This window comes from Lepus europaeus, chromosome 12, assembly GCF_033115175.1.
Source record: "Lepus europaeus isolate LE1 chromosome 12, mLepTim1.pri, whole genome shotgun sequence".
NCBI classification, from domain to species: Eukaryota; Metazoa; Chordata; class Mammalia; order Lagomorpha; family Leporidae; genus Lepus; species Lepus europaeus.
Window position 1 is genome coordinate 71,449,592 of NC_084838.1, and position 24,549 is coordinate 71,474,140.

The window sequence follows — 24,549 nt, forward strand, 5'->3', positions numbered from 1 at the left end:
GCACGTGCCTGCTGGACTCTCCGTAGAGAACTGGACGGATCTGTGTGAACCGTGAAGAATTAGAGGCTGTGCGTTACTCTAGGCTGTTCGAGAGTGCGGGCTACGTGCGAACCAAAGTCCCCGCAGACGGAAGCCATTCCCCTCTCTCACTCCCAGGGCACCGGCAAACAGAGCCTGAGCCCCAGGAAGCTGTCCCAGCTGGAGCCGAGTGCTAGGTAACTAACAGGGTCCGGGAGTGAACTCGGATCTCCGCTCCGGTAACTTCAAAGAAAAGGCGAGCCCTGTACCCAAAGTAACGGGGCACAGAAACTAACGGGATGGCCTCTCAGGCAGGTGTAAGTCACCCCACCCCTCAACGCCTACCCTCGAGGGAGAGGACCGTTAAAACGTTTTCTCATGCCCCCGGGAGGGCAGTTCCTAGCTCCTAATTAGCACTCACTCCCAGCCCTGCAGGGAGGGAGGCTCGACCTCGCTTCTCCGCTCTCCACTTAGGGCCGGACGCGCCGGGACCTTCCTCGCTCCGCGCGCCGCCGCGGCGGGACTGCAGGAGGCCGGCCGGCTGCCCACGCGCGCCCCGCGCTCGCCTTCTCTAAGATGGCGGCGGAGGCGGCCCGCTCACGCCCCGCCGCCCGCGCCCCTCGGAGCCGTGGCCTCAGGGAGGCGGCAGTCGGAGAGTGCGAAGGAAGCAGCGGGGCGAGAGCGACCCCCTAGAGTCCACCGCGAGCCCAAGAGACCTGAAGCGTCTCGGCCTGAGACACGCCAGAAGGCTACCGCCACCAGGAACACCGCCGGTGCCTCAGACACGAAAAAGCAGCGGCACATCCGGGCTTTCCGCACGCCCAGCCCCGGAAGTGACGGCGGCGGAGGGCGGGGCCGCTCTTCAAAGTGGATTCTTCCCCGCGCCATAGCTCGTCTCTCCACAAAGTGCTTGGGATCGCCCTCACCACCCCCTCTTCCGTGGCTCTGGCGCTTCTCGGCATAGAAGCGGGCTGCGGGGACAGGCAGCTTTCGTTTCCCAGAAAGCTCCCCTCGTCCTCTAAGCTCTCCTCGGTGTCGCCAGCTTCTGTAGTGGCAGTCCTCTGAGAGGACTCCGTGACCTCAGCCCCCAGCGAGCCTAAGCGCACCTCTTCGGGGCTCTCCGTCGGAATCCCAGCCAAGCGGCCCCCTGTCCCCCGCCCTGCGCGCCGCTCGGCTTCGGCGGCCGTCCGTCACGGCGCTGAGCCCGCCCCTTCCGGCGACTCCGCTGGGCCCGCCTCCTCCCCTCTTCCCTCCCCCACCCCTCCCCGTGCGAGTGTCTCCCTCTCCCTCTCGCTCCCTCTCTCTCTCCCTCTCTCTCTCTTTTGTGAGTTATAGCAACCGTTGCCTTGTGAATCAAGCGCCATAGTCACCGTAGTCCTGGCGACTGTTACCCATCAACAACAACTACTCCTCTCCTCCTCCTCCTCTTCCTCCTCCTCCTCCTCCTCCTCCTCCCCACCACCACCATCTCCATCACCCACCAACAACACCACAATAATCCACAGCCAAGGTGAATATTCTTCGGTCTCTACATGTGTGTGGGAGCGTGTGAACGCGTGTGTCCGTGCGTGTGTGTGTGTGTGTCCGTGTGTGTGCGAGCCGAGCGTGGCTGTGCGGGGGTCTCCCTCCTGACACCCGGGCTGCCGCCGCGGCGCCGCTGCCCAGGGGCTCCGTCCCCCCGGGCTTGTTTACAATGGACCGCGCGCGGCGCGGCGGGGCCGGGGGTGTGGGCGCCGCTCGCCCGCCCGGCCGCCGGCCGCCCTGGAGGGCCGGAGCGGGAGCGCGGGGGGCTGCGAGGCGAGCGGGCGAGCGAGGCGGCGCGTTCCGAGGCGGATGCCGGAGCGCTCCGCTAGCTCCGGGCTGAGGAGGCGGCTCAGGTGAACAGAGACGGATTCCTCCCCCCCACACCCCCCACCCGCCCGGCTTTAATTTTCTTCCTTTTCCAAGCTGCTTGTTTCCTGCTTCTTTCCCAACCGACGTGGACAACAATGTGCCAGGGCCGGGGGCCGGGGGCCGGGGGGGGGGTCCCGAGAGGTGGCGTTCTGTTGTGGTTGCGGTTCACTTGTGGGGCCTGCTGACGGGTTTTGTTATTTTTGCCCTCGTACGTCGGTGAACTTTTCCCACCGCTGATTCCCTTTCGTGTCGGCCCCTCTTTGCCGGGTGCTCCGTGGGGCTGCTCTGCTTTGACTCCCGTCAGCCTCGCGGTGTTCGCTCTTCTTTTAAAACTGTGTTTTCTTTGTGCTGCAAACAGTCTTGATATCCATTCCGCACTCTTCCCTCCCCCACCTCCTCCCCCCCGCCCCCCCGGTACACAGAGGGAAACCGGGCTCCCCCGGCCGCCCTGCCAAGGAGGTTTTTTCTTTTCTTTTTTTTTTTAAGTCTCTCCGTGTCTCCCTGGTCTCTCTTCTTCTGGGGTGTGTGTGTGTGTGTGCGTGTGTGTGTGCGTGTGTGTGCGCGCGCGCTTGCGATTTAAACCGGATGCAGGGCATCTGTGGTACTTGGTTCCTAGTTATTGACAGTGCTTTATCCTCCCTGCGGAGCCGGAGGGTGGCAGCGAGGGTCCCTTCCACTCGGACGAGCCGCCCTCCCCGGCGTGGAGCGTTCGCAGTTTTCATTGTGGTTCTGAGACTCGGGTGTGATGAGCAGGGGGAGGACGCCGGGCAGCTTTGTGAGAACTCGGAGTACAGCGTTATTTCTGACAGTTAGTGGTACTTTAAGAGGCTCCCTTTTCTTTTTTCTTTTTTTTTTTTTCCTTCTTCGTCTTCTGTGTTTGCTTTCCTTTAGAGTTGAAATTGAAGTCAAGTTCATAAAGAATGTATGAAGCTTCTCAACTTGAAACGTGTGTATATTTCACTTTCTTTGTGGTTGTTAAGATCTAGGCATGTGGGTACTTATTTACTTTTTGGTTTTCTTTGGACAGTAACTTAAACTGCTCAGGAGAGAGAACTTTTTCCTTTTCAAGTCTTTCTTTGGAAAAGTGGTTTTTCTCTTCAGATGTGAATACTTTTCAGTCCTCAATAAGGTTCTTGGTTAGAGTTAACCCAGTTTTATAGATCCCCTTAATTTGTTCATGCTTCAGCCTAACTTTTAATTAATAGATTATCAGTAAAGAGTTTTGATAATGAATGCCTGTTTAAAAAAAATGATGTGCCATTAAAATTACGTGTGTTGAAGTTTCCAATTTAGATTTTAAAAATGCTTATTTAAATAGTCTTTTTTCTGACAGCAAACATATATTGATTTAACTGACAGAGCAGCCTGTGAATAATGTGACAGTATTAATTATTCTTGAGATTGTCAATGAGCGGATTGGGTAATTATAATGCTATTAAGGCTAATATTTTACAAAATCAGAGTTAGGGGTTTAAAAAATTCATTTCAATTCGTTTCCTTCTGATTGCTGTTTTAAATGAAAATATTTGGTTCTGAAAGAAATTTTTCTTATAGCACACAAGTGATTTTTTTTTTTTTAATTATTATTTCTTTCCTTCCCAACCTGGATTCCTGGATTTGGTGCAAATCTCTCATACTAACTTGTATCTTTTTTTTTTTTTTTTCTGTTCAGATGAGTGTCAAATGCCTGAACACTTTTGGATGGTGAAGCTCCTGGGTCCTATAAACTCTCTCTGAAGTTAATAGGAGTTTTGCTGTCTTGGGACAGTTTCAGACCATATGCCATTCTCATAATTGGCTTTTAATTGAGTAGATTATATGCTATAATATTATTGCCTTAATATTTTTATTTGCAGTGTCTAAGAACTTTTTTGAGGCATTTCACTCATTATGTGTTTTTAAGGTTTTCCATAATTTCAGTTTTTGTTTACACGTTGATTTGAGAGCAGAACTTAAATTGAGTCCTTTTATGTAAATTGTCTTTCTTTTAAAGCGTGTAAATGGTATAACAGTTGTTAGAGATGCTTTAAATTAAGTCAGTTGACATTATTCATGTGAACTGATTAAATAATCAGAAATATAATCAGATTTAAACACAGGATAAATATTTAGCATTTAGTGTATTTTTTCTATCATAATTTTCTTTGCAGGGAGGGACTGTGTTATGTACTGGTTTCTGTGTTTTCAGATTTTAGACTAATAGAAATTGTGAAAGTGATCATGGTTTGGAACTAAAATCATTAAATAGGAGTCCCTTGAAACTTGTTTTGAGTAGCTCAGTACCTGTGGTTCAATGTATGTCATAATGCTTGTCTTGTTTTGACTGTGTATTGTACTAAATAGTATAGGCATCATACATTTGTATGGTAAACTAAAGCATTCTCAGATGTTTTGCAGCATTTCATATTGTTTCATTTACATGGGATAGTTATGCTCTGTGTTTAAAATAGTGTATTATTCTCCCAATGTTCAAGTAGTCTTATTAGAAGTTTGTAGTTTATGAGTTGAAGATGATTGAACCCCAAACAATTTTTATACCCTAAACGTATTTATTGTGGTAATATTTTTAAGTTGTTAAAAAATAGCATTTAAAAATGAGTGAGTTTTAAATTGAGATAAATTTCATGCATTGTATTTATTACTTTGGATAACATTTTAAAGTATTCTTGAGAAAATTTCTGTTGTGTGAGCATTCCTTTAAACTTCCAACTGAAGATATCAGTTACATGGAATATGATGATTTTGCTTTTCAGATCTTTTAAATGTGTGTGTTTGTGTGTGTTTATGTGTGTTTAGAAGGTTGGCTTTAGCATCAGATGTGTGGGAAGAGTTTAAAAAGAAAAAAAAAAACAACTTTCCTAAACAGTCTAATAGGTATGTTACTTTTTTCTTGGTATTCATAATGAGAATATGCCACAAGAAAGGAGGCTCCCAAAGAAGTAAACTTTTAAGTTAAGAAGAGTCTGCTGGTTATTTTTTTATTTTTTGCTAAGCATTTGGCTAAAGATCCCCTGTTTACTTTCAGTTACTTTAAAAATAAATAGGTTCCCTAATGGAATCGTTTTTCTTTAATTCTTTGCTATATTCCTAGTGGCAATCACAAAATAGACTTCAAATTTCTCTCTGTTCACAGGTGCATAGTGTTCCCATATTTTGGAAATCCAGGAGTAAGTGGATTTGACTAAATCTAGCTTGTTAGGGACAGATGGCTGCTTTAAACAGGTGTCACTTTCATTTTTTATTGCTTTGTGTTGGGACTTCCAGTGGTTCACAAAAGGGCTGTCCAAAAGCAGGTGGCATCGTTTGCTTTTGTTGTTAGTAGAATCTACTTTTAGAGTTAATTATTTTCCTAGTGTGTTTTTTTTTAAAGGCAAAATTTTAAACTACTCAAGATTTGTATATTAACACAGCTTTTATTTCTGAATGCTGTAGTATTTTTAAGCTGCAACTTGCGGATCTGTTAATAAAACACTTATGAATTCTTACAAATAATGTTAAATTCCCTTTTAATCCAGAAAAGGTGCATAGGAGTACTTTACATCTTTCATGAGTCAAATTTCTCTGAAGAAAAAAAGTCAAGGCAAATCTGAATAAAGTGAAATTTGGTTAATATGACAAGTTAATTTTTGCCATCTGATATAGAAAGAATTTTTCTTGACAGCTTTATTTTAATTTGAGTGATATATATTGGAATCAGGTCCTGTTTTTGTTGATTCAATATTTTATATATTTGCAAGTTAAAACATTTTCTGACCTTCAAGTCCTACTGTGAAGTTTATAGTGATCTTTTAAGATGAACGTTGTTTTTAAGCATTAATGTTTAAAAATATGTACTGGATTAAATAAAAGACTGTCAACTTATTAATTTCTAAGGTTCCTTTTTACTCTATTATTCTATTCTTTCTTGTGGGAATTTTTATATATCTTAAAACAGATGCACCAGAGGGTGCTGTGCTGTTTGTAACATGAGGTTATTATCACTAAGAATGTGAACTGATTAGAACTTTTATTTAAAGAAAAGAATTAATTACCTATGCATTCAAGCATATAATATCTTCATTTTTATGTAGTTTAAAATTGAATATGTTATATTAATTGACAGTTTTATATTACAGTCTGTGTACTAATGTATATTAGCACAGCATAGCTGTATCAATATTGATATCTTTGGCATAGTGTAAATGTCAACATTAATCCTATAGGCAGATATATTGATCATCTGATATATTTTAACCTCTATTTAAGAAAAGTAGCTTGACTTGTGAATCATACCATTTGATAGTATGGCTTTCTGCCCCATGAATTTGATATCTTTGACACTTAATATATTTTCCATTCTGATAATACTTTTTTATGGTTTAATTGCTGATATGCTTTTTATCATAATCCTGAAAAAAACTACAGCTGAAAAGTGTAAATATCAGGCTAATCCATAAACTTTAGTAAAATGATAAAGTTAACATAATTCAGTACCTACTTTAGGCTGTGTTGGAGTAATCTGGCTTAGCTGTTTGATTTCGTTTATTATCCAAAGAGTAATAGATCTTCTTTCTGTCTAATTCTGTGCCTCTCCTAAACTGGGAGGGATTTTATGTTGCTTTCCATGTCTGGATATTTGTTCATTGAGGGATTTGTAGGGGAACTGTCTAATCTAATCTTTGGACTGCTTCTCAAATCATTGACAACTCTTAACAGCAGCTGGTTTTAAAAGACAAATATTGAAATGGTGGTATCTTCCTCAGATAACTCAGAAAAATATCGTTACATCATATAGGCTTTGTTTTATCTTGATAATGGATTTGTCTATACTGTTTGCCCACATTTAAATACAGTCAGCTAATTGTGATTTTCTTTTCAAATAACTTTAGAAAGCATAACACTTCCTGAGTTGGAATACATCAAGGTACCCAAAACATCGTTAGAAAGTAGCAATATTTTAAATTGCTTGTCTTGTTAGAGTAGATTTGTGTCCTTTAAAAATATAGTCCTATAGTTTATCAGTGAGTTTATACCATTAAGATATTAAACATATATTATATGACAAATTATTTTGCTAAAAATGTTTATATTTGAAGTTTTATATTTCATGTTAAAATATAGTAAGTACTTAATGAAGATGAGTGAGTTAAAAATTGAGTTTCATTTAGAATGTTAACAAATTTGTCTGCTTTGTTTTTTAAATAGTTGGATGGGATAAAATATTGGTTAAAGCCGCAGGTTTTGGAGTCAAATTTCAGATAATCTTATTAGCCATGTGGCCTTGGACAAGTTTTCACCTTTACTAGGCCTCAGTTTCCTCTTGAAGAAAACAGGATGAATCTTACCTGTGTTTTGGGGTTTTGTGAGGACTGATGGAGATAGCGCGTGTAATACCTGTTCTCGGTATTTGATACCAGATACATGTTCAACATGGGTTGGCTATTACTAATAGGGAATGCAGAGAAGATACCTATTCTAACTTTTGGTCATCTAAGAATCTTTCTTTTTTAAAGATTTATTTATTTATTTGAAAGGCAGAGTTACAGAGGCAGAGGCAGAGAAGGGGGGGGGGGCGTGTGTCTCCATCCACTGGCTCACTCCCCAGTTGGCCACAGTGGTTGGAGCTGCACCAATCTGAAGCCAGGAGCTTCTTTCAGGTCTCCTGGGGGGTGCAGGGGCCCAAGGACTTGGGCCTTCTTCCACTGCTTTCCTAGGCCATAGCAGAGAGCTAGATTGGAAGTGGGGCAGCTGGGAGTAGAACCGGTGCTTATATGGAATGTTAGCATTGCTGAAGGTGATTTTACCCACTACACCACGGCACCTGCCCCTTAAGAATCCTTTTAATACACCCCTCTGCCCATATCTTTTCCAGTGGGTGAAAAACTTTGAAAGACTTGGCCCACTAGTCTATATTCATTAAATAATTATTCCCTTCTCCACTTTTATTTTATTTTATTTTTTGACAGGCAGAGTGGACAGTGAGAGAGAGAGAGACAGAGAGAAAGGTCTTCCTTTGCCATTGGTTCACCCTTCAATGGCCGCCGCGGCCAGCGCGCTGCGGCCGGCGCACCGCGCTGATCCGAAGCCAGGAGCCAGGTGCTTCTCCTGGTCTCCCCTGGGGTGCAGGGCCCAAGCACTTGGACCATCCTCCACTGCACTCCCTGGCCACAGCAGAGAGCTGGCCTGGAAGAGGGGCAACCGGGACAGAATCCAGCGCCCCGACCGGGACTAGAACCTGGTGTGCCAGCGCCGCAAGGTGGAGGATTAGCCTATTGAGCCACGGCACCGGCCCATCCCTTCCCCACTTTTAAAAAGAAAGCAAAGACATGAAGTGATCAGTCATAGGTTTGGATTCCCAGTCTTGTTCTCATACTGAATTAACAGAAGGAGAACACAAAGTTATGTTTTAGTGTTTTTCTGTAGCCTTGTTATAATGGGCTTTACTACTTTTGCATCACTCTTTGGGTCTAGAGACTTCAGATTAAGAACCAATGAGGTAATATGTCATTCATTATCTCCTTTCACTTAGAATTGTCCATTTCATTGTCTCATTTATGTTTATTTAAAAATTTTTTTTTTAATTTTTTAAAGATTTATTTATTTATTTGAAAGTCAGAGTTACATAGAGAGAGAAGGAGAGGCAGAGAGAGAGGTCTTCCATCCACTGGTTCATTCCCCAATTGGCTGCGATGGCCAGAGCTGCATCTATCCAAAGCTAGGAGCTTGGGGCTTCTTCTGGGTCTCCCATGTGGGTACAGGGCCCAAGGATTTGGGCCATCTTCTACTGCTTTCCCAGGCCATAGCAGAGAGCTGAATTGGAAGTAGAGCAGCTGGGACTCGAACCGGCATCCATATGGGATGCTGGCGCTGCAGGTGGAAGCTTTATCTGCTATGACACAGTGTCGGCCCCTATGTTTATTTTTTTGCAGTTATATGTGGATTCATTTGAGAACCTTCTGAGCACTGTTTATAAACGTTATGCTAAATGTATTCATCAATATACAATAATCAGAACAAATGGTCTAATCAGCAGTATAAAAATGAGTTGATCAGGGAATTATTCTACAATTTTATAATATACTACTTAAAATTGTTTTTAAACTAAAGCAGAGCAATGTGTGAGGTCACCACTTGTATACCTGTAGCAATAAGAAATTTTGAAATAATTTGCCAGCATCAATCTTGGGTTGTAAAGTAGCCTTGGGACATTATCCAGTATAATGTTTACTATGAAATTTTAGAGGAAAAATGTCATCTTGGCTTCGTTTCTTTAGATGTGAAAGGTGTTAAACATTTTGAACATTTTAAACATTTCTGCTATATCTGAAGTTTTTGTTCAGTAACTTTCTATGTTTCTATTTTTATCTGAATAGTTAAGAATGAAATTTTTCTCATTTTAAAATAAACGAAATAGTCCCGATCTTTTTTCAAATTTATCTGATACTACACATCATGTTTTTATGCTTAGTCAGTGTATCTTTTGCAATTTTTTGTCTTCCTCTCATTTCACCTGCTTCCATCTTTCCCACTCCTCTTAAGTATTTAATTAATTATATGAGTGCTTTACAATATTTTTATAGATACCTCTCCCATGCATATAAACTAGACTGTCAGCTCAGCTCTGTCTTTCCTTCTGCCAGTGAACTTGACATGTTTTAAAAGGACCTTTTGGAACAAGCTAGGAAATGTGACTTTGATGCTAAGGTTATGCTATATTATCATTTCCAGTCTCATGTTATTTTCTCACAATGTCTATCTACCTGACTGCTCTCTTGAACAAGTACGTAACTTGCTTCATTAATGATGTAACCCAATTGTGGTTTTGATTTGGAGGGCTTTCTTCGTCATCTTGGTTATATACTGGCCTCTGGCTGTATACTCTAGCATTAAATTCCATTCTAACCCCAAAATAATTGTATTTGCCCAGTCACCTATGCCTGCCTTTTGTTGTCCCTTAACTCCAGAGTTCTTACTTTTTGCTTTTATTAGAAGGAATAATACCTATCAGTGCTGCTTACCTTGTTTTTCAGTGTCTGGTCAAGATTCCCATGTTTCTCGTGGCTTCTTCTCTCGGCAGAAATGGATATGGGATGTTAGGAGCTGGACTCAGGGAAACCAAGAGAGTGAGGTGGCCAGCTTGAGCAGACAGATAAATTGAGAGGTGACAGGGAAGAAAAGAAAGAGCGTGGGCTGAGAAGTGAAGACTTCCAAAGTGCTGGGCAGAGGAGGCTGAAGTAGAGATTCCCAAGGTACTCCATGTGATACTGTCAAGCCTTTGGCTGGGCCTTACACACTGTAGTTCCCAGTATCTCTATCTGCAAAATGACAGTAGTAGCATGATTCCCTGGCAAGATTGACATGGGGAAAGGGAATCCTGCCAGTAACATGGAGTGAGGAATTGGTATTTCCTTTTAGGATGGTCTCAAAGACTGACATGTGGCTTGTTTGTTGTTTCTTATGATAAGAACAACAGGGAAAACCCAAAGCCTGCGTCTAGCCTAATGGCCATACCAGTGATGTAGCTTCCAAATGTTCCACCATTTTAGTGGCTCTTGTGGAACATGGTGGCCAAGTGCCCTGTTTCCTCACCCCCATAGGAATTAGCTGTCTCACAGCTTGAGCTCCTGCTGGAGCCAGCTCCTTTATGTATGTGTGCCAGACAAGTGTCTGACAGTTGGGGCTTCTGCCTGTTGCTCACCAATGAGGTATTTAAAACAGGACATGATCTCCCAAGCCTGGGGACAGGCAGTTGACAGAGAGAGGGAGAATTCGGTTTCTGTTGATTTTGTTTTTAAACATGTCTTTCCTAGTTACTGAAGCCTTGACTTTTCACTTCATGTTTTTCCATGGGATTTTGAAAAGAGCTGAAATCCTGTCAGAGTCTGGACAAGTTCTGAGGGCCTTTGGACTGCCTGGGATCCTGGTCCAGAAAGCATCGTCATTATCCACACTAATAATCTCTTTTATTTTTGTTGGGACTAATTATTGCTGTTCTTTCCTTGGAGGGGTGTTTTTTACACTTACGTAAGCATTCTTTTAGTTCAGGTTTGGCAGCAGAGAAATTATTGTGTCTTTTGTCAAGAGGTAGACATTTTCACAAAATTTTATTTTCATGTTAATTTGGTGAGGACGCTTCACCAGGATTTTAGAGCACAGCGCTAAAGGAGGAAAGTTGTGTGTTTCTCTGCTCTTACCAGCTTCGTGGGGGACAGGGTGTATGCAGAATTAATAGGTTGTAATGGTTTTTGCTTTTAAAAATTATTTTGGGATAGTGATTTCTTTTTCTTCATTGATATGAACACACTCAAGTTTCTAGGTTCATAAGCTGAATAGCTTTCACATATTTTAGTATAACTATCACCCTTAAAATGTGACCTGGCCTTCTGCAGTTTCAGTCAGCAAAGTTTACCTTGATGGGAAAAACCAGTTTAGAGACTCTTTGCTTGTCAGTTAAGTTTCTTCTGTGCTTTACTTGTGGAGGAATGGGGGAGGTTGCTGGAAAGGGGCAGGGAAAAGCAGATACATTTAGAAATCCTGTCATGTCTCTATTGTTAGATCCCAGTGCGTTATGTAATCTCCCCAGTTCATTTCCCTGGACTGAAGTTTGCATGGAGGTTGGGGGTTGCAATGGGGATGAGGTTGCCGGGAGGTTAGAGACTGATGGGGGCTGTACAGTGTCTCAGATGATCCAGTATTTCTTCCAGATCTCTTTCCTACTATGCTGCGGTATTGTACAGAGTACATATACTTTTGTGATAGGCATTTTATTACTTCAATAAAAGTGTTTATTGCGTTTATTTCTTTTCTCCTAGAGACTGAATGTATCTGAGCTAGGTGATTCGTTGTTTCCTGAAGGCTGGGTGTATCTAGATATGTATATCCATTAGTACATTACAGGATATAAAATAATATTCTCTCTTAAGGAGCTTGCATTGTGATTTAGTCATGCACAAATTTAGCAAGGAAGGAATAAAAGAAATGAATAGTGAGAAAGTAGTTCATGTACGAGACAAAAGTGATTCCTTAAATCTACCTCTTTATGCTTTGCTTTGGATGGATGGTTTGGTGAATATAACTTTCACAGCAAAACCTAGGATTTTCTAGTGCTCCTGTTAATGCTAACATTTAAAGAACCAAAGAGTAAAATTTTTCACATCAGGTATTCACTATTGACATCTGATTATACATGAGGACAGTCTTAGAGTTATGATGAGAAGTCAGTGTAAGAGTCATTAATGAAAAATATATGAAAAGTATTTTATTAGCCATCTGAAAATTACCTTTCTAACTTTAAGTGTGCGATGTGTGTTTTGATGTGCCACAGTTAAAACTGAACATGAAAAACTAATACAAAAGAACCAGGTAAACCTAAATTCTTTATTTCATAATGTGGTCTTCATGCTTCTGAAGGTATATTAAAACATTCTGTTGAACAACGTTACTGTATATTTTCAGAATGTACTTAGGTACAATGGAACTGAGATATTATATTTTGTGTATGTGTGTGGAGACCTTTAGAATCTCAGTTTAATGTATATTTTGGTGCTGTAGAACTTGTATCAATACTTTTTTTATTGCTCACTGGCTTTTGCATGAATAGTATTAGGCTATTAGGCTATTAGGCACAATTAGTGGTTCTGCCTCAGTGCTATTTTCTTGAGGCAAAGAAAATTAGAGGAAATGTTTGAGTTCTTTAAATGACTTTTATGTAGGAACAGGTTTTTTTTTTTAAAGATTTATTTATTTATTTGAAAGGCAGAGTTACAGAGAGGTAGAGACAGAGAGAGAGAAGAGAGAGGAAATAAAGATAGAGATAGAGAGAGAGAAAGAAAGAGAATCTTCCATCCTCTGGTTCACTCCCCAAAAGGCTGTAATGGCTAGAGCTGGGCTGATTTGAAGCCAGGATCCAGGAGCTTCTTCCCAGTCTCCCACGTGGGTGCAAGAGCCCAAGAATTAGAATAATCTTCTGCTGCTTTCCCAGGCACATTAATAGGGAGCTGGATTGGAAGTGGAGCAGCCAGGACTTGAACCAGTGCCCCTATGGGATGCCAGCCAGCACTGAAGGCCGTAGCTTTACTTGCTATGCCACAGGGCCAGCCCCAGGAACAATTTTTGATAGTGTCTCACATCATATAAATACTTTTGGAGTTAGTTTTTGTTAATAATTACCATGAGTGCTGAAGTTGAATTAAATTGTAAGACAAAAATTTACCATTCATTCAAACTATAGTAAGTTAAGATATTATGTTTTTGGACCAACATTTGATCTGTTCATTTATTTTTAGAAGTCTGTCAAGTTCTGAAATTTAAAACCTTTTAAATAATGTTGAATGAATAGAGCTGTGTAATATATGTGGATTTATATTTCAGCAAACGTTTGGAAGCCATATGGCTTAGAAAGAAGTGTGGTGGGATTCTTTAATCTTTGAACTTGGAAAGAGATGTGTTTTCATATTTTGATTGAGTTAGGATTGCCTGAAGGTGGGGTGAAAGAGGTGCTGATAGAAATGCAGTTGACGGTGGAGTGGAATACAGCTTCATTTATGGTGAGAGGTTAGTCTGGAAATCCTGATATTCCAAGTCCCTCCGGTCTTGCTACCCTTGATAAACTTTCAAGTGGAGCCTTCTTTCGTGGATAATAAAAGCCTCTCTGTATTTGTGTTAATTTCTGTTGCTGTCAGGAATTTCTCAAATATACATTATATATGAGCTGTAGAAATTTGAATTTATCTTTTGGATTACAGACCTCAGAATACTAAGAGATGTGACTCCATGTTCAGAACAACATCTTAATCTGAAGGAATGAGATAAAAAACTAAGTAAAATTAGAGCAGTATAATATCATTGGGAATATGAACAGTGACTAGTAATATGTCAATAAAAAGAAGTGTCATTTTGGCAGCTGTGTGTGAATCCCAGTTTGCCAGGTTCAGTGTATTTAATAATATTATCTCTACTGCTACTAATGACATCATTAATAAACATTTGGTTCAAAAATATTCTAGCAAAGTCCTAATAGTTGTGTTTATTAGTCTATAAGCATTTAGGTTTTTTATATCATTGTCATTTAGCTTTCATTTTGAATGAGGAATTAATGTCAGTGTTTATTTGTTGCCAGTAGTATTTTGGTTAATTTAGTAATACTGAAAAGGTTTAGATTTCTGTTGGGTTTTTAAGGAATATTTTAAAGAAAAGACAGAAATAAGATATTTGGATACAAAATTGCATAGCTCCAGCCATGTGGACTTTTATTTTAAGGTTTCAAATTGTGAAAAGCTATGAAAATGATAGATGATATTTAGAAATAAGTAAGAATAAAAAGAAGAGATAATGAAAAATTGAATTCTATGAAATCACTGTAGAACTTGGAAATAAAGGTTTTTAAAAATACCGTAAGATGGATAATATAAGAATGTGAATGGTAAAAAAAAATGTCTTGAATGAATGATCATTTTTTTTTTTTTCCTGGTAGTGATTTTGACTAATGGGAGAAGCTTGTATTTAATTCTTTTATGCTACCACACTTGTTTTGTTTTTGATTCGTTGGGTATATTTACAATATACTCTGGGACCTTTTACTATTAATGTGTGAGATAGAATTTCTACATGTTGTAGATAGAAAAACATTAAATTAGATGTTGCATCTGGGTCTTCTATTTATATTTTCATTGGAAAGTAATCCAAACTTAGTGTACAAAGTAGACATAATACATTCAATTGGAATGTCCAGTTAGCTTATGTGATGTTTAAAGTTGTCTGCATTTGGCAAGTCAATATGTAGTGGAAAACTTTATACCATAAATGTATGTATTCTTAAACCTTTGTATTTTGGAGCATTTAAAATTTTTATTAAAGTCTAGAGAATAGTGTCATGAACTCCCATGTACCCATCCCACAAGTTTAACAGAACTTTCTATTGTTAAAATAATATTCTGCAGCAGGGTTGACCTTGGGGATAGTTGGCTCCTGATTTCCCTGCTCTGGATTCTCCAGTAGACTGAGGTTGTGTATGGATGATGTCATGCACCGGATTAAAAAGAAATGTAAACTGCAAAAAAAAAAAAATAATAATAGAGGCTATAAATTTGAAATATTTGTGTATTAAAATAAACCTGATTTCTTTGTTATCCTATGTTGCTTTAAAAACATTTAAATCTTATATTAGACTCAGTGTAGACTTGAAGTAATTCTTAAGTTTCAGACAAAATGTTTAAAAGTGATCGCTCTTACTGTTTCCTCTCAACACAGCTCTTCTGTATCAGGGAAGTTTATTTTCACTCATTGGTCAGGGTTTTTATTTAGTCCAGGCTCCTTGAAACCTGGCCTGTTGTTAAAAACAAAACAAAACAAAACAAAACTACAGTAGTCTATGTTTGCAGGATGCAGGGAAAAAAACTGTCTTGAGGTCTGCCTCTGAGTTAATCTGTGTCTTCTCATTCTTTTTTTTAAGATTTATTTATTTACTTGAAAGTCAGAGTTACACAGAGAGGAGAGGCAGAGAGAGAGAGAGAGAGGTCTTCCATCCGCTGATTCACTCCCCAGATGGCTGCAATGGCCAGAGCTGAGCCGATCCGAAGCCAAGAGCCAGGAGTTTCTTCCGGGTCTCCAACACGGGTGCAGGGGCCCAAGGACTTGGGCAATCTTCTGCTGCTTTCCCAGGCTATAGCGCCGGCCCCTTCTCATTCTTTTAAACTAGTTTGTGGGTAGACTTGGGCACGCAGTTGAAAGCTGTTTTGTAAATTGTTGAGAGAATCAACTCTGTTCTAAAATTGCTCCTTTTTTGAGTTAACTACTCGGTAGGATTTGTCATAAGTTGTTTGTATTAGAACACAAAGGAAGAGGTATCTCAGACTTTCTAATAATTTATAATACCATTCAAAGCAGGGTAATATTTTCTGACTTAAGATATTCAGGGATGAGGAATTTCCCTTAATATTTTGTATCTGAGGCCAAACAAGTATGAAAAAAGGCTATTTTCCAATGCTGAAGTCTTTAGAAAAAAAGACATTCTCTCTCTCACTATCCACTCTGCCTGTCAAAAAAAAAAAAAAAAAAAAAAGAAAAAAGAAAAAAAGAAAAAAAGACATATGTTGGAAAGAACTCTGTAAGGAGCAGACTAATATATATGTACAACAAATAGTGAGTAATGGCATTTTAATAAACACAAAATGTAGTACTGATTTTCCATGCTTTTTGCGTCTAATTAAATATGGCCTGCTTTTTTCCCATTATGTAGCAACTTTTGTTGCTAAACTTCCTTCTTTCTGATCCACAGGGTTTAATAGAAATGTATATGACTTATTTTGTGATAGTCTTTTCAAACATTTCTATTACAGGGAAACAACCAAGACTGAATAGTAAAGTGAAATAAAATAATCAAAGTGGTGTACTAATTAAATGATCTTATCTTGTAACTGAACTATCGCTTCTTATCTCAAAGGGTTGTATTTAATTCTTTCTACCTTAAGGAAATATCTACATTAAATGATCCTACATATTAGATTTTTATGGTTTCTGAAAGTAGATATAAAATGTAATATATGACAAAAACACCATTTAAAATATAAAATGTAATGAGCCAAATGGTGTTTGAGCAAAGCATAAATGTAACCCTACAAAACAAAACATTATGGAATATATATGTAAATTTCAGTAACATTTATAGGTGATTTTGTTGTGAATTTAATATAGTATCAATGTAAACATTATTTGCAATAATGTTTCTATGCTTTTAGATGCCTTATACTTAAAACCAAAATATGATTTTGTGTGAATCTTACTATTTTACTCCATGTAATATCAATAAAAGCAAGGCAGTTTTATTCTAGTGATTGTTTAAAAGTTGTTTCTTTTTAAGATTTGATTTCCTCTGCATTTTCATTATATAATAAACCAGCCATTTCCATTATAAGAATAATAATATTGGCCTACTTATGCTATATTGGAGTCACTTTTCAGCAGCAAGGAGCTTAGTACTCTCATTTAGAAGAAAGCCTTTATTCAAGAACTGATCTGTATTTTATTGAATTATTTTTGAGAAGTGGAGAGAAAGACTGAAGAGCTCCCATCTGCTGATTTCACTCTCCAAATACCAACAATGGCTGGGGCTGGGCCAGGCCAAAGCTGAGAGCTAGGAAAGGAAATTATTTCAGGTCTCTCACTGGGTGGCAAGGAACCAACTAATTACCTGAGCCGCCACCTGCTGCCTCCCAGTGCGCGGTAACTGGAAGCTAGAATCAGGAGTTGAGCTGAGACTCAAGCCCAGGCACTCCATAAGGAATGTGGGCATCTCAGCCAGAGGCTTACCCACTAGGCCAAATGCTTGCCCTGTAACCTGACTGTGGACACATAGTTGCTAAGCTTTTGAATCCAGATTGGAACCTCAGATCCTCATGATGGATATCTTCCTTCCTCAAGGACTCAATGTCAGCCTTTCTTTCTGTCTCCTTTTAACTATTCTTCCGTACTGATATCTAGCCTGTCACACCAGACCAAAAGAGGTATCTAGAAAGTCAGCATAGAGATTAGAAAAGTGAAAAGATCTCTGAATAAGGTTAACATGGTTGCAGATCCTGGCACAAATACAGGATTCTAGTAGAGATATAATTATGATGTTTCATATTAGAATCGGATTTATAAAGTTTGAGTGAACTTTGGGGGTTCTCTATCTAGTTGAATATCCTTTCCATACCTCTGTCTTATTTTCCAGCTAAGAAAGCAGAGATGAACTGATCTGCACAGTGACATATGTTTATAAGTGCTAGTGCTGTTGAACCATAGGCTCTTCTACAAATGTTCTTGTCTTATAACTGGTGCAACCATTTCTTAAAGGCAAACAACCTTAATGTTCTGCCTTTAGTATTTAGAATACTGGTTTATTTTAGCTATGATTTTGGTCTCCATATTTTTTTTTGTTTAAAGATACATTAAAATTTTATAGTTCTGTATTTAAAATTTAAATAAATACCTTAATTTAAAAATTATTTCAAGTATAATTTTTAGTCTATGGATTATTTAATTTTTAAATAATGACATGGAGATAAGATTTTTAAATATTTTCCAAGGTCATAAATAGGCAGTATTTTGAAAGTTGAAATGAAATACAATACTTGCTGGATTTAAATTTCTTTTTTTTTTTCTTTAAGATTTATTTATTTGAAAGTTAGGGAGGGAGAGACAGAGAGATTGATCATCCATCTGCTGGTTCACTCCCCAGATGTTTGCCAAGGCCAGGACTGGGCTTCTTCTAGGTCTCCCACCAGGGTGACAGGGGCCCAAACACTTGGGTCATCCTCTGCTGCTTTCCCCAGGCTATTAGCAGGAAACTGAATTGTAAGTGGAGCAACCAGTACATGAACTGGTGCCTATAGGGGTTGCCGGTATCGCAGATGGCAGCTTTACCCACTACGCCACAATGCTGGCACCAAATTTATTTTCATCTCTTTGACAGGTAGAGTGATGGGAGATGGGGTAAGGATGGCAGGGATGGAGGAAAGGGAGGAGTGAGAGAGACAGAGGGAAAGATAGAGCAATAGAGATGGATAGAGCTATATCTTCTATATGCTGTTTTTCTCTCCAAATGCCTGCAACAGTCAGGATTAGACCAGGCTAAAGCCAGGAGCCCAGGATACCATCCAGGTCTGCCATGTGAGTGGCAGTAACCCAAGTGCTTGGCCCATCATCTGCTACTTCCCAGGTGCTTCCCAGGATCTGAAGCAGAGTAGCTGAGCCTTGAACTGGTATTTTTATATGGGATACAGGCATCGCAAGTGATAACTTAACCTGCTGCATCACAACACCTGCCTTTTACTGTTTTTTTTTTTTCTAAGAAAAGACTAATGCCATATCCCTATCATTTGTATTTTCCCTTTGCTGCCGTAATCAATGTGTTAGTGTAACGAATTCTCAAATCTGACAGGCAGCCCTTTACTTGTTAAAAAATTCATATAATTATTAATTTAAAAAATGAAAACATTTGTTTTCCAGTAGGTCAGTCTCTTGTGGGATAAAAGTGAAATGCTGGCAGCTGATAGAGGTGGTACAAGCTGAAACTTGCCCGGCTAGGCTTTTAAGTGTCGCAGAACTCTTACGTACTTGTGAACCAACAGAATGAATATGAACGGACTGCCCAATATTCCATGGCAACCAGAACCTGTACCAGTAGCTATGCTAGTAAATGAGTTCTTATTTATATAACTTTTGGAAGAATATGTTGTTTATTCATTAATAGTATGAGACTGTGGCACGAATAATTAGTTACCAGAATTTTTGTCTTACTGTGTGTGTGTGTGTGTGTGAGAGATGTCCAGTAAATCAGTGAGCTCAGGCTTGAAGTTTTTTTGAGATGAAGATGAATGATTTGAGTACTGACACTGTTTTTGAAACAGTCTAAGACCAAGAAAATGACAGTAAAACTTTCCAGTATAACCTGATGTAGCCTCATTTGAGGTACCAAATCTGAAAGATAGATTTATTTAAAACAGGAGTGTTTTTCCTATGGGGGAAAGCCATTTGTCATTTACTCTTAAGGCAAATCCCCACAGACAGACCTTCTTATAAAACTGTTCCCATTGGATTTATCCTCACCTTCAATAAAAAAGGAGCTATGATAAACAAAGGCATGATGAAATAATAGTTACCTCTTGCATTTTTACCCAAAAGTTGCTCGTTCTTGATGATTTTTAAAAATTTGTTGCTACTGTCTCATATGACTAAGGATAGACTCAGAATGTAATACATTAAATCGCTTCAGCTTTCTGCTAATGATGAAAAATTTTGGGAGGGAAAAGGGATCTAAATAATTTATTTCCATATTTAACTATAAATCTGATGAGCTACAAAATAGAAAATACAAATATTGAAAGTGTAATTCAGATGAATGAATCCTAAATACTTGCAGATTTTAAAAATTAAACTTGGATATAGAGGTTGAGTTACTAGAGTAACTAAATACTTGACTGCTTTATTTGCTGGATGTAAAGAGGAAGAATTTTTTTTTTTTTTTTTAGATTTATTCACTTGAATGGCAGAATTACAGAGAGGCAGAGGCAGAGAGAGAGAGTATGATATGAGAGAAAGTATGATATGAGAGAAAGTATGATAGAGAGAGAGAAATTTTCTATCTGCTGGTACATCTCCAGATGGCCACAATGGCTGGAGCTGCGTCGATCCGAAGCCAGGAGCCAGGAGCTTCCTCTGGGTCTCCCACGGGGGTGCCGGGGCCCAAGGACTTGGCCCATCTTCTACTGCTTTCCCAGGCCATAGCAGACAGCTGTATTGGAGGTGGATCAGCCAGGACTCTTAACTGGTGCTCATATGGGGATGCTGGCACTGCAGATGATGGCTTTATGGTATTTGGTTTAATATGAATTATAATCTGGATAATTTTACCTCACTTTTTTTAACATATGGATTACTTGAGTCCTCTGTGAAGAATGTCCTTTGGATTTTTAAAAGGAAACTAGAATTTTATGTTTCTCTGGGCCAAAATCTTGTCCGAATGCCTCATTGCCTATTTCTAAGAATCTCTTAAGAAATGCATGTTAAGTGCAATTATGTGGTTTTGCCATTAGAAGTATTTTGTCTATTCTACAGCTGGACACTCACCACTGTGCTCTGTAGCTCCCTTTTTCTGGCCACTTTGGCTTATAGCATTGTGTATTAGTTAAGAGCAACAAATGAACAGCCTATTTAAACTTTGTGAGACAAGATTAATAAAAATCAGTCTGAAAAGATTGCTTTAAAAATTTCATCATATGATATAGAGAAAACAGCACTGTGTCTGCCATGTAAGTGCTCAGTAATGGGAATGGCTGTTTCTGCCTTTTAAAATTTGGTACTTACTCCTTATCTTATTTAGAATCTGTTTTCCACTTAAATTAAATCTCTCAGAGTTAGATTTAGGCTGGGCCCTAATTTTATGGGTTCACTTATCCCTGCTGCTGGTTGGGTTTAGTCATATAGATTTTTATTTATTTATTAATGTTTAATCTTTCCAAATTGTTTGTAAGCTTCCTGAGGGCAGAAGATTCTGTAGTTGGTTTTTGATGGTAGCACAAGACCCTGAATCCTTTCCCAGTAGAAGCAACCAATGCTCAATTACTAAGTCTCAGATTGTTTATCTTAGCTGTAATCAAATTGTAGATAACATATTTAACTGTTTTGTAATTTGTCTAACCTTGATTTTATAAGGACAATTAGAGCAAGGCAGTTTTATAATTCCCATTGGATTTCTTTCTTTTAGTTCAAAATATTTGATATCATGAATTAATGAATTTTGGGTTATTTCATATAGATCATTTAGCTGGCTGTAAATTTGGGCTGACCTCAAAGTCTTCTTACCTTTTCAAATGTCCATTTTTTACCTTACTCTGTATGCATATATGGATTTCACACATACACACATGTATGGATAAACACAAAAACAAATGGGTATGGAGTTCTAGACTTGCCTGGGATTTCTTTAGTGTTTGGTAAGATTAATGTCTTAGTTTTGGCTGGTGCCGCGGCTCAATAGGCTAATCCTCCACCTTGCGGCACCGGCACACCAGGTTCTAGTCCCGGTCGGGGTGCCGGATTCTGTCCCGGTTGCCCCCCCTTCCAGGCCAGCTCTCTGCTGTGGCCAGGGAGTGCAGTGGAGGATGGCCCAAGTGCTTGGGCCCTGCACCCCAGGGGAGACCAGGAGAAGCACCTGGCTCCTGGCTTCAGATCAGCGCAGTGCACCTGCCGCAGCGCGCTGGCCACGGCGGCCATTGAAGGGTGAACCAATGGCAAAGGAAGACCTTTCTCTCTCTCTCTCACTTTCCACTCTGCCTGTAAAAATAAATAAATAATTTTTAAAAATGTCTTAGTTTTAGAATTTGAGGAGTGCCGTTTTGGATGAAGAACCTTCCTGCTATTTTCTTGTTATGACAGGGTACATAATTTCTAATGCTGCTTACTATGGGAGAGACAGAGAGAGCACTGTGGGAACTGTGCTTTGTTTTTGGGGAGGGACTATTTTGAATAACCCAAACATCTTGGGTTTCTGTTTTTGCTGCCTAACTTCTGAGGTGTTAAAAGAACATGGTCAGGACTGGAGTTGCAAGGTGACACCAAGACAACTGATTGTATCAGAATGCAAACACTATGATACACAGATCCGTGGTTACATTGTGGTATTTCATTTAGGGAGTTGCTCTGTGGAAAGATAGGTTTATCTGCTTAGATGTCTACTGCAGAGACTACCATGAAAAACATATGCTTTCATATGAAGCTGTCATTCATAAATCCATCCAGTCCTGTTTCAATCCATGTGTTTTCATTGTGTACTATCTTTTTGAGATGATCAGTTTGCTGAAAATACTTCCAGTTGTGAAGTCATCAAAGTTCAATTCAAACTCAAGGGATGTCCTTTAGTTTCTGTAAGAAGTTTAAGTGTGCATGTTTATTACTTTTTGTATTCATTCATTGATTTATTGAGTGCATTTTGGCACATACATTATGTGTCAAGAAGTGAACTGCCGTGGAGAAAACAACAATGAACAAAACTGATCAGGCCTCTGCCTTTGAAGAGCTCACATTCAGTAGGTGGGGCTGAGGGGGAGATAAAATATGAGTTATATTAGCTGGTTATAAAAGTGGTATGGAGAAAAGAAAGTGGGAAGATAGAAAGTATAGGTGATGGGAGTGAAGAAGGGTATGATATTAAATAGGATGGTTAAGATTACTTTACATAGAAGATAATATTTGTACAAGGATTTGAAGGAGGTTAAGTTTTGTATTTTTCCTCTAATGTGACTTTATCTATTTATAATATTGATACCTTGACTGATACTAGCCACCTTTCTATACTACAGAGTTCTGATTTTTACATTTGTCCTCACATAACACTTTGTGCCTTCTTCTTTGCCTTTATCATTTTTATATGCTTTTCCATGAATATACTGCCTATTTATGAATGTGTATATGTGTGTGTGTGTATGTGTGTTTATTGGCTCTAAGGAAACAAGCAGATTGAGATCTATGCAAAATTACATCCTTCAGGTTTACCATACTTTCTTCCAAATGGGAAGTTCTTATGAAGCACCTGTTAACTATTACTAAACCGTTTCCTAAAAAATTGAACAGAATGTATACATGAAGTGTTAAAAATAAAAATCATAATGAGCAAATAGAATTAGCCAGATGGCAGTTCAGTCAGTTATATCCTCAGTTTCCTATGGCTAAGAACTGGAGGAAAAATCATTGCATACGATGGCTTCTGTGTTAAGAATGTTCTTCAGTGTCTTGTGAGATATAGAATTAGAATGCCACTGTTTATATAGCATAAATATCTATCATTATCTAGTCATATTTAATCACATTTTATGAATGTATATATTAAACTTTTTGTATGCAAAAGGATATAAATGAAGGGTTAGATCAATAAAAGTTACTAATGGAGACAAATTGTCTTGAATTCTGTTATTTTGACAAATAGATTGTCATACTGATATTTTTAGAATGGGGTTTTCAGTGTACTAATGTCAAAATCATATTTTCTACTTCAATTCAGTTTCAGATATTCAGAATTATGTGTCTGTCATCCATTATGAAATGTGCAGTTTCAAAGTATTTGAGGCTATTGTACTGTTAGAAAATTTCTAAAATGGTACAAAATATAATGTGCATGTATTATTTATTTTTAAATTAAAAATTATTTGAGAAGCAGAGAAAAAGGGGGATCAAGCGATACTGCTGTCATCTACTGTTTTACTCCCCAAATGCCTGCAAAGGCGGAGACTGAGCCAAGTAGAAGCCATGATCCAGGAACTTATTCTTGGTCTCTCATATTGGTTTCAAGAGTCCAGTTACTTGAGCCATTAGCACTGTTGCCCAGATTCTGCATTCGTAGGAAGTAGAATTCAGAAGTGGAGGATTAACTAAGTGAGCCACGGTGCTGGCCCCGTAATGCTGGTATCTTAACCAGTGTTTTATTGACTAGGCCAAATGTCCATTCCTGTGTGCGTGTGTGTGTGTGTTAAGACATTTTTTTGAAAGGTAGAGTTAATGTAAAAGAGACATCTTTCATTTGCTGGTTTACTGCCCAAATGATACCAGTGTTCCAAGCTGGGCCAGGTTGAAGCCAAGATCCTGGAACTCCATCTGGTCTCCTACATGGCTGACAGTGGCCCCGACACTTGGGCCATCATCTTCTGCTGCTTTTGCAGGCGCACTAGCAGGGAGCTGGATCCAAGTGGCTGATTTCACTGGCACTCATATGGGATGCCTGCAATTCAGGCTGTGGCTTTACCTGATGTACCACAGTGCAGGCACTGTGTTTTTTTTTTTTTTTTTAACTTTTTGTTTAAACATTTAAGTTAAGGAAGTAGGAATTTCTGTGGAACCATAAACAAATAAACTTTGATAATTTTGTGTACATGTGTGTGTGTGTGTGTATACACACATTGCATATTTTTAATCCTGATTTCCATCCTTAATGGCTGGTTAAATGATTATTTTGGGCATATGAATATGCCCAGGCATTTGTGTCTGAGTCTGAAATGAGACAGCTGTGCATACATTTCAGCAACCTGTGAACAAAAATCTGTTGAAACTGAGTCCCTAGTTATTTGACATTAAAAAAATAAAAATGAAAGAAGCCAAATTTGTATAGCCACTTGTTTGAAGCACCACTAT

The 24,549-nt window shown here is 39.2% G+C and overlaps 1 protein-coding gene across 5 annotated transcripts in view; it reads left to right on the forward strand.

The window, feature by feature from the left end:
* Window positions 1-1,282: 1,282 nt before the first annotated feature.
* Window positions 1,283-24,549, forward strand: part of RFX3 (regulatory factor X3) — a 340,737-nt gene continuing 317,470 nt past the window's right edge. For 2 of the 5 annotated variants that reach the window (XM_062208333.1, XM_062208336.1), the window contains exons 1-2: window positions 1,452-1,528; window positions 2,803-2,857. In XM_062208333.1, the coding sequence (XP_062064317.1) occupies window positions 2,836-2,857 (22 nt within the window). In that variant the 5' untranslated portion in view covers window positions 1,452-1,528; window positions 2,803-2,835. Of the gene's footprint in view, window positions 1,529-2,802; window positions 2,858-24,549 lie in introns of all 5 variants that reach the window. The other 3 variants (XM_062208334.1, XM_062208338.1, XM_062208335.1) reach the window with 3 other exon arrangements.